Source organism: Kogia breviceps, chromosome 18 (genome assembly GCF_026419965.1).
Source record: "Kogia breviceps isolate mKogBre1 chromosome 18, mKogBre1 haplotype 1, whole genome shotgun sequence".
NCBI classification, from domain to species: Eukaryota; Metazoa; Chordata; class Mammalia; order Artiodactyla; family Physeteridae; genus Kogia; species Kogia breviceps.
In genome coordinates, this window is record NC_081327.1 from 7043156 (window position 1) to 7053564 (window position 10409).

A 10409-nucleotide genomic window follows, 5' to 3' on the forward strand; every position below is an offset into this window, starting at 1 on the left:
AGCGGCCCTATCCAGTACGGCGACCATTGGCACTTGAAATGTGGCGACCCCAAATTGAGATGTGCTGTCCTTGTAAAATAGGCGAAGGATTTCAAGAACTTAGTGCAGTAGAATGTAAGCTACCTGGCGAGTAATTTTTTATACTGATGACATGTTGAAATGATCCTATTTTGGATATACTGGGTTAAATAAAATATATGAAAATTCATTTCACTTGTTTCATTCTACTTTTCTTCACGTGGTCAGCTGAGAAGTTTAAATGCTGCCCCTCATGGCTCACACTTTGTTTCCACTGGACAGCGCTGCTCTATCTTTTTTTTTTTTTTTTTTGGCTGCATCGTGGCATGTGGGATCTTAGTTCCCCAGCCAGGGATCGAACCTGTGCCCCCTGCAGTGGAAGCATGGAGTCCTAACCGCCAGACCACTGGGAAAGTCCTGGACAGCGCTGCTCTGGATACCCCCGGGCTGTGGTACTGAACGCTGGGTGCTGAGTGAAGGCTGCCCCTTCCCAGACTCGGCCCCTAACCCACCACTTGCTTCATGGGTACTTCACCCACGGGAGTTACCTGCTGGGTCCCTGCAGGCAGGAGCGTTCTGTGGCCCAAGCACGAGTCCCCGATTAGTTCTGGGGTTCCCTAAGACAAGCCTTCAAATATTTGAAGATAAGGATCTCTCCCGATCTCAGTCATGGACTTACCATCCCCTGTTCCTTTAACCACTCCTCCCACGGCATGGGTCTGAGTGGGTCCCTTGTCATCTGGGATGAGTTAAAGGATGTGGGCCTCGGAGACAGGGCCGGTCCCAGCGTTGGCCCTGGTTCTCCTTAGAGCCCTCTCCACGGGCGGAAACATCTTGTCTCTGACCTTGAGCTTCCTCGGCTGTACAGTGGGGCACCTCGGGCCTCACTCCCGTGGCCAGTGCAAGGAGTAAAGGGCTCGCTGTGTCACAGGCCTGAAAAAAGAGTTTCACTTCCGTCGTCGCCCCTAGCTATCAAGGTGGCGCCCAGAGGGAGAGTGCAGGAGGTGGGATGGAAATGGGACCCGCTACAGAGACTCCTGAGGAGACCCCATAGGATTTCCCCCCTCCCCTGGCCACTCGAGGGACCGGAGAGAAACACATATGAGAAGGACAGAGGGCAGTTTTCAGAAACCCTTCTAGAGGGAGGAGTCTCTCTTTACTGGTGTGGATGAGCTGTGTAGGTGTCGGGCATCATAGTGAGGCGGGGGGCCTTCGGAGTGGTCAGATGGGGGAACAGAGCAGAGCCGGTGTAGCTCAGCCTGTGGGGACCGGTGGTGGGCGTGTTGACAGGGCTGGCGGCGGACGCCAGGGAGGTCAGCACCACGCCGCCTTCGTCCAGGGAGCGCTTGTAGGAGAGTGGAGCATCATTTCGGAGGTCCTGGAGGGCCAGGTAGGCCTGGAGTATCTGTGGGCAGAGGAGGGCGAGCTGGAGGCTGGCTTGGGTGGGGGTGGCCTCGGGCGGGAGCTGTGCCACAGCTGGCTGCATGACGCCCACGGCTGGGCTGCGTGTGCTGGGAGGAAGGGGCGCCTTCGGCCCTCTCTGCCCAAAGTCACAAAAGGGGCTTGCGGAGGTTCTGGGGAGCTGGGTGGAAGGCTCTAGCCCTCTTAGCTCACACCAACCCGCACTGCAGGGAGGAGGCTCCTTACCCAGACGAGGATGGAGAAGAAAGCGAAGGTGACGGCGGCCTTGGCGCTACTGCTCCCCAGGAGGAATTGTCTGGGTGGTGAACGCCGCCACTGGTTGGCCAGGAAGCAGAATCCCACGGACCAAATGCCTGCCCAGAGGACTGGGGGGTCGAAGGAGAGAAGAGGGGTGGGGGGACGTGAGGTGGGGAGAGAGGGCTCAGGAAGGGCGGCTGGGGCTGGGGCCTCGGGTCTTGCTGCGGCCTCTCCCTCCCAGCCGGCCGCAAATCACCCCCTGGAGTGGGCTGTGCCGTCCACTATGGGGTTCGCCGCCACTTGCGGCTTTTTATGTTTCACTCAATCAAAAATTCCAATCGAGGCCCGTGAGCCGTGGCCGCTGAGCCTGCGCGTCCGGAGCCTGTGCTCCGCAGCGGGAGAGGCCGCCGCAACAGTGAGAGGCCCGCGTACCGGAAAAAAAAAAAAAAAGAAAAAAAAAATCCAATCGATTAAAATAGAATTTAAAAAAATTCCACCCCTTGGTGGCACTGGCCACACTTCAAGTGCTCGGTGGCCACTCCCGTGTTGGCGAGTCCAGGCCCAGAACATTCCCGTCCTCACAGAACCTTCTCTTGGACAGCACTGGACTCGGTGACCTTTCGGGGCCCTCCCAGCCCTAAGTTGCTGGAACTGGGCAGGTGCAGAAAAGGAGAGGAAGGAGCCTGGGGCCTGAGGAAAAGGAATGAGCATTTATTTGGCGCTTACTGTGTGCTGGGCTCTATCTAGGGCGCTCGGCATTGGTTAGGAGGCCAGGCCTGGCTTGGAAGCCTGGATCTGCCACTCGGCAGCCATTGCACAGCCTCCTCAAGCCTCAGTTTCCTCTGTGAAATAGGAATCTGAACAGGACCCCCCTCCTTGGGTGGTTCTGAGGAAGAAATGAGACAGGCATGGGGACCCCTTGAAGCGGCGCCTGACACATGGGACACGCCCGGGAAATATCAGCATCACTGCAGGAGTCCTTTCTCCAGTTTCATCCTCAGAAAAACCCTGAAGGTGGGAGTTTTCATCCCAGCTTCTACAGAAGCTCAGAGAGGGGAGAAAACCCCCCACACTGAGGAGGCGCCAGGGGTGAGATTTCAAACCTGGGTCTGTCTGCCTCTGTGCTCTGCACCCTACTCAGGCCACTGCCACCGGTGGCTTTTCAAGAAAGGTTGTGCAGAAAGGAGGTGAATGTGAGGAAAAAGCTGGGCAGGAGAGAGGCTTCTAGAATTAGTCTGGGGGTCAGAAGAGATGACCCTTACCCTGAGTCTAAGGGATGGGCAATGATTCCCCGGCAGGAAGCAGCGGGTGCAGAAGAGCTTTGAGAAGTGAGGGACAAAGCTTTGGGTCACCTGTGGAGGACGGTCGGGGCCGGCTGGGTGGTCAAGGGCAGTGCCCGGGGGGCTCACCGGCCAGGATGAAGTCCAGGAGCTGGAAGGCCCTCTTGAAGCGGCTGCTGGCGACGCGGCCCTCATGGGCGTCCAGGGCGAGGAAGGCCAGGCAGCTGAGGAAGGCCAGGAGGCCGGCTCCCACGGCGAAGCTGCAGCCCGCGTTGTTGCCGTTGAGGACGCAGTGGAGCTGCGAAGAGTTGGTCTTGTTCTGGTAGCCGTCAGTCAGCAGGGAGGAGAAGACGATGAGGGAGAAGACCTGTGGGTGCGGGACGGGGGTTCCCAGGGGCCGGAGCAGAGCTCAGCGTCTCCCCAGACCGGCTCAGCCTCCCGGGGCGGGGGGGTCCCCGTCACTGGGCGTGGGGGCCCTGCCGTACACCCTCCCGGTGGTTGCGACCCCTCCCCCTGGTCACATCCTCAGAGCTTCCCAGAGCCATCCTCCTGCTGCCCCCCGGCCCCTCGCCTCCATCCCGGCTCAGGCCTCGTCCTCCCCGCTGGGCCCTTGCCCCAGCCTCTTCCCTGGCCTCCCTGCCTCCAAGTCTCCCCACACGGCCCCCAGGGGCTCTCTCCACACCCTGCCCCTCCCAGCCCCCAGCCCTGCACCCCCCTGGCTCCCTAGCAACCCAGGACAGAGTCCCAGCCCCTCATCTCCCCCCCACTCGCCCCTGCCTCGCTCACGCTCGCCTTCTGCCCCCAAACCCAAGTACCAATATGAAATGCACCGTGCCCGGGATACGGGAAGAGAGGGCAATAAGTGTCTGCTATCCTGTTGGTTCTCTCTGCCTCCAAGTCTTTCCCTCGGGCCACCACTTCTTCCTCCTCTCTCCCGGCTCCACTAATTCCTCTCCATTTTAAAAAAGGAATTTGTGAAGTATTCCAAAGACACAGAAACGTACAGAGAGAAGTGTAATAAACACTCAGTACCTAACAAACATTCACCTTTTGCTTCAAGGCTTTTTTCTTTAAAAATATATTTTGGCCACGCCACACAGCTTGTGGGATCTCAGTTCCCCGACCAGGGATCAAACCTGGGCCACGGCAGTGAAAGAGCTGAATTCTAACCACTAGGCAATCAGGGAACTCCCAAGGCTTTTTTTTTTTTTTTTAAAGCAAATACAACCTGGGACTTCCCTGGCAGTCCAGTGGTGACTCCGCACTTCCACTGCAGGGGGCACGGGTTCGATCCCTGGTTGGGGAACTAAGATCCCACATGCCACATGGTGCAGCCAAAAAAGAAAAAAAAAAAGCAAACTCAGGGCTTCCCTGGTGGCACAGTGGTTAAGAATCCGCCTGCCAATGCAGGGGACACAGGTTCGAGCCCTGGTCCGGGAAGATCCCACATGCCGTGGAGCAACTAAGCCCGTGCGCCACAGCTACTGAGCCTGCGCTCTAGAGCCCGTGCTCCGCAACGAGAGAAGATGCTGCGATGAGAAGCCCGCGACCGCAACGAAGAGTAGCCCCTGCTCTCCAGAACTAGAGAAACTAGGTCTTCGCGCACAGCAACGGAGACCCAACACAGCCAAAAATAAATAAATAAAATAAATAAATTAAAAAAATAAAAAAGCAAACGCAGCCTCACCGATACGCTAGCCCTGTGACCTTTGTCTGTGCACATGCGGCACACGGCACACCGGGGTGTCACTGTCCATCCAACCCTGTTCATTTATGAAACCACCGATGTACTCCACAAGCACCAGCCTGTGTCATCCTTACAACCACCCTGGGATGTGGGCACTATTAACACCCTTGTTTTTTTTAGATCATGGAGCTGAGGCACAGAGAGGGTGAAGAGTGGCCCAAAGTCAGTCAGCTAGTGAGAGGCAGTGCCCGGATTTGACCCCAAGTTGTCTGGCTCCTGAATCTGCTTTAACCCCCGCTGTGTATGCTGCCACGGGCCGGACCACAGCCCTGAGGGCAGGGGTTCCCATCAATGAGATTCAGTGACGATCTGAAGCCCAGTGATTTGTCCCGGATGGTCACAATGCGCTGTGGCAGGGAAAGAGCCGGTGTGTGTATGTGATGGGGGGGTGGGAGCTGGTCCAGGAGGCCTTTCTGGATGCGGTGAGGCCTGTACAAGGAACGCTGCAGGGTGAGAAAGGCTACGGAGTGGGATCTTGTCTGGGGGTCAGTAGGGAGCCATGGAATGGCTGAGAGCAGGGGAGGAGCAGGGTCAGCTCCGGGTGTGTGAAGACCCCTGTGGGGCCATGCAGAGGTGGACGGGAGGCTGGGGCCTACGCTCAGGGAGAGAGTCAAGGTTTGAGCAGGAACTGAAGTCAGGAGGCCGGATTTAGGAAGAAGTAAGGTGAGATCTGAACTGTACCTTAAAGAATGGGGAATTTTGGGGAGAGATAAATTCGGAGTTTGGGATTGGCATATACACACTACTATATATAAAATAGATAATAAGGACCTACCGTATAGCACAGGGAACTCTACTCAATAGACGGTAATGGCCTATATGGGAAAAGAATCTAAAAAAGAGTGGATGTATGTATAGGTGTAACTGATTCATTTTGCTGTACGCCTGAAACTAACACAACATCAACTATAATCAACTATACTCCAATAAAACTTAAAAAAAAAAAAGAAAAAGAAGGAGGAGTTTTGCAGGCAGACAGGAGGAAGGGCATTCCAGGCAGGCCAAACCATGTGTGCAAAAGCCAGATGCTGCAGAGTGAAGCTCCTGCAGGGGTTGGAGACAAATCTCATCTGAGGGATCTGGTGTGAGGTGAGGCTGGAAACACAGGCGGGGACCAGACCCTCTGAGGCCTTGAACACCACACCGAGGGGCCTGGACTTGGGAGCCCTGGCAAAAATTAATTTTCTAGCTTGGACTTAATTTTATGCATGGAAGGGTTCTGAACAGAGGATGGCCAGCGTCAGACAGGGAGTTAGAGAAAACCTCCCTGGTCATGATGGATGGGAGGGCTCAGGCAGAAAGGCTGAGGCCAGGGCTCTGGGGAAGCCGGTGATATTTAGGACGCAACACTGGACTTGGTGATTGATTGGAAGCGGTAGTGTTGGGGACAGGAGGGAGGGAGGAGACAAGAGGAAGGTAATTCATTCGAATTTGAACTCCTCCTGGACAGGGTGCATGTGGGCCCCTTCTCTCTACACCCAGCACCCAGCACCAGACTGGACCTCTGCAAATGTGTTGAAAGAGTGAATGACTTTGGCTCTTCTGTTTTGCTCCTGCCCTGCCCTTCAGAGTGGGGACGGGAGAGGCAGAGGATGGACCCCTAAACTCGTCAGCCTCTGTCCATTCTCCTTTCTCCTTTGCCTTAATTGCCTTCTCCGAATAAAAAGAACAAATAATAATAATAATAATGACTAGTCCCTCTTTTTATCCAGCACTTTAGCATTAAGGGAGGGTATTCACATCCGTTCCGTTCCAGGGCTGCAGCACTGAGTCCACGGAAGGGGAGCGTCTTGCCCTGCTGGTCCGAGACAGAGCCAGGTCAAGGACGGGAAGGCCCATTGATCATTTTTGAGCCCGGATTCATTTTACCTGCGCCCCCTCCCTGCAGCCCCGGGGGCCCCGCGTGGTCGCGGTTACTAATCCATCGCCCTTTCACGGTGATAAATCGAAAGCCGTGACTGTGCAGTGGGAAGAGCCAGCCGCGTCTGACTCCCGCAGCTGTGTGGCTGGCCTTGGGCAAACTGCTCACCTCTTGGAGCCTCAGTTTCCCAGTCTGTCTCTGTGCCGCAAAGACGCGGACGCCTGGCCCTGACGGTAATTCTCGTGACTGGCCAGAGAGGGGAAGCGTCCTCTCAAGGTTAGTCATGGGGGGAGGGGGTTGGAATCCAGCCCCCCTGACTTCCAGGCCCGCGGGCTGTCTGTCCACTGACCCCAAAAACCTTGCACACGCAAGAATGGGGCTTGGCTGGGCCGGAGGGACCCTAAGCCTCTGAAGCCCGAGGCCGACCTCCTTCCACACCCCTCCTGGCCTGTCCCCAGGGAGGGAGCAAGGATTCATTAGTTATGGCACCAGCTGGCGGGCAGCCGTGAGAACGACGAAGGACAGGAGGACCAGCTGCCCTGAGACTCCCTGCCGAGGAGCTGGGCCAGGGGGGAAGGAGGAGAGGGCGGGCGGAAGGGAGGAGGGAGGTGGCAGGCAAGGTCCGTGACCGAAACGTCTGGCACAGTCGGAGGCCCTTCCCCCCAGCCCTTCCTCACCCCCTGCTCCCTCGCCATCCTCCCCTCCTCCTCCTGAAGCATCGGAAGCCAAGCCCGTGCATCCTTCTGCCTGGCTCTCCAGCTGGGTGACGTCCTTGGGCAAGTCGCTCAACCTCTGTGAGCCTCAGTTTCCCCTTGGGTCCAACAGGTGTAATGATGCTCACGTCACAGGGTCGTGGTGAGGGGTGCAAGAGCAAAGGCCAGCGAGGGGCTTGGAACTGGGATGTGGAATGCGTTTTTCGGATGGACACGAGTCCCCACCACCCTATGCCCCCCCAAACCCATCCCTCTCTCCTCGAGCACAAGTTGGTCCCAGGAATAATCGTTATCGAAGGAAAGATGGCTACTTGCCAGGCGCACGCTAATCAGCTTAGGGGCCTTGATTTCATTTTCACACACGGTCTTTCCTGGTGAGCGGGAAGGACTATACATAGGAGGGTGTGGAGGTTCAGACAAATCCAGTCACTTGCTCAAGGTCACACAGACCTGGGGTGACCAGGGAAGTTATCAAATAAAACGGGGCACTTTTGAGAATCCAAGGAGGTGCCGCTGATAACTACGCCAGGAGCAACCCAGGCAAGCAGGGGAGGATGTCGCTCTACATGGAGACCATGTGGCCGAACCAGGATTCTCAGTCAGGCCGGATCGATCCTTCTGGAATAGGACCCTGCATTCAATCCCGGGCATCCCACCTACTCGCCTGACCCCGAGCAAATCTCATCATCTCCCTGGGCCTCGGTTCCCAACTCTGTCAGAGGAGTGCTGTGGAGGCTACACAGTGTAAAGCCCACAGTCGTAGCTTTAACTCCTCAAGCACTGAGGCCCAGAGAGGAGCAGTGATCGGGTCAAGGTCACACAGCAAAGTCGGGGGCGAATGAGGATCTGACCCCAGGTGTCTTGACTCTTTGAGAATGCGGTAATGACGGAACGAATGCAGGTAAATCCCTTGCTTGGCACCGTGCCTGGCATACCCTCTGGCATCTTAGGTCTACATTACATATTCTTATTCTCTTCCTACCTCTGTGCATCTTTCCCCCCAGAGGCCCCAGCCCCTGCTCCTCTCCTGGTCCCTTGTCTGAGAGGTGGAAATGAATGGGCTCTGGCATCTCACAGACCCCAGTCTGATTCCCTGCCTCTTACTGCGTGACCTTAGCCAATGCTGTCCAATGGAACCTTCCACCATGATGGAAATGTTCTAGATCCTTACTGTCCAATATGAGAGCCGCCAGGCTGAAATGTGGCCAATGTGACTGAGGAATGAATTCTTTTTTTTTTTTTGGCCATACCATGCAGCTTGTGGGATCTTAGTTTCTCCACCAGGGATCGAACCCGGGCCGCCTGCAGCAGTGGAAGTGTGGAGTCCTAACCACTGGACTGCCAGGGAATTCCCTGAATATTTTATTTTATTTAGTTTAGATTAGAATAGCCACATGTGGCTTGTGGTTACCAAATTGGACAGCACAGCCTTAAAAAAAAATTATTTAACTTTCTCTGATCCTCAGTTTTCTTCTCTCAAAAATGGGGCTCCATAGCACCCACTTTGCAGGGTTGTTTCTTCCCAGGAGAGTTAATAAGTGCTCAGAATAGCGCAGGGCCTACAGTTAGACGCTCAGTAAAGGGTGACTTCCATTATGAGCTCTCTTTGGCTTCATTTTCCCCATCTGACCCCTTCTTTCCCCCCCCCACTCTCTCTGCACTGGGTCTGGGAGGTGGGACACCTGTTTCCTGTCACCCACGGGGCAGCCGGGCCACAGGAGGGCCTCACCGCTGCAAAGATCCGCGCGATCGTCTTTGGCCTCTTGAGAAACTGCACGGCTTCACTGTTGGCCAGGTCCTGGAGGCTTTCTGGGATGAGCATGCCTGCTGTTCTGCTGCTTAGGCCCTGAGAGGCTACAGCAGGGATGCTGGGCGCTGCCTGCTGGGCACTGCCGTCCAGAGGCGCCAGGCCCACCCCGGGGCTCAGCTGCTGCAAGATAAGAATGGATGTTGGGGGGATGGTTAGAGTCCAAGGTGCGGGGTAAAGGGGCTGCCAGGGGTCCCAGGAGTAGGGGGCAGGGGATGGGAGGGTCCTTGTAGTCCCAGGATGGGGTTATATAGGGTGAGGGTTCTTAGGAGTCGGTGCATGGGTGAAGGAGATGCTGGGGTAGGGGTCCTAGAGATGGGGGCGCAGGGTGAGAGGGTGGCTGAGGGTCCCATGAACTGGGGTGCCGGGGGAGGGGGCTTCTGAGAATTCCAGAGGTAGGGGCACAGGGTGAGGGAGCTGCTGGGGTCCCAGGAGTCAGGAATGCAGGCTGAGGAGGGCCCCAGAGGTGGAGGTGCAGGGTGGGGAGATGCCAGGCCAGGGAGAAGGAGCGGGGAGCAGGCAGGATACTGGGGTGATGCCCTGACACAGGAGCCAGAGGACCCATTTTAAGGACTGTGTTAATGGGATTTTCAAGGGACTAGGGGTGCTGGAATGGCGATCAGAACCCCGGGGAGGTCTGAAACAGGGGGATCCCTTTCAGGCTTTGGGGTGACAGCACCCGTAGTGGAGACCCCAAGCAGCTCAGGGTAGATTTTAGGCTGTCCTCGTGATTGCGGGTGATTGCCTTAGAATCAAGGCCTCCCCCTAGAGTTCAAGGCCATCTTCATAAAAGTGCATTTCCTCAAGTCGGGGGTCTGGACCTCAGATGTGTAGGTAACATGGGCTCAGAACTCAGCTGTCCCCTCAGAATGAGGAGGCCGTGCCCCCCGCACTAAGCTACCTTCAGAGAATCGGGGTCTTCCCTTTAAGGACGTGGAATAGGGGTGGTGACACTTGGGGGTGATGCTGCCTGACAAAGGGTCACCCCTACTCTGGAGGCCGGGTCAACGTCCCCTGGAGGCCCGCTCTTCCTTCCGCCCACCTTCCCCTCCTGGTCCTGGCACCACTTCAGCCTTCTTTCGGCTCCTCTTTTTCCCGCCTTTTCGCTTCTCTGCTGGAGCTGATTGGCTGCACCAAAGCCACGCCCCCTATCTTTCCCCGCCTACTCTGCAGCTGACAGGAGCAGGGGCGTGGCCTCAGCGGACGTTGGGCCGCCCGCCGTTGGCGGGCTGCGCGCGCGGAAGCCCTGCACCGTCCCAGAAGTCCCGGGAGTGTGGCGTCCGCCCCGCCCCTTTCCCTTTGAAGCTCTTGGACAAGGAGATAC

The 10409-nt window shown here is 56.6% G+C and overlaps 1 protein-coding gene across 2 annotated transcripts; it reads right to left on the bottom strand.

Moving 5' to 3' along the window:
* Positions 1–1143: 1143 nt before the first annotated feature.
* Positions 1144–10168, bottom strand: SYNGR4 (synaptogyrin 4). 2 transcript variants are annotated; one of them, XM_067018600.1, is made up of 5 exons: positions 10128–10168; positions 9008–9208; positions 3087–3324; positions 1666–1805; positions 1144–1423 (listed from the first exon to the last, which is right to left on the bottom strand). In XM_067018600.1, exons 2-5 carry the CDS (start codon positions 9098–9100, stop codon positions 1175–1177), a joined length of 720 nt encoding a protein of 239 aa, XP_066874701.1. In that variant the 5' UTR covers positions 9101–9208; positions 10128–10168; the 3' UTR covers positions 1144–1174. The 2 variants fall into 2 exon arrangements, with proteins under 2 accessions (XP_066874701.1, XP_066874702.1); XM_067018601.1 differs by having other exon boundaries at positions 1175–1423; positions 3087–3276.
* Positions 10169–10409: the final 241 nt, after the last annotated feature.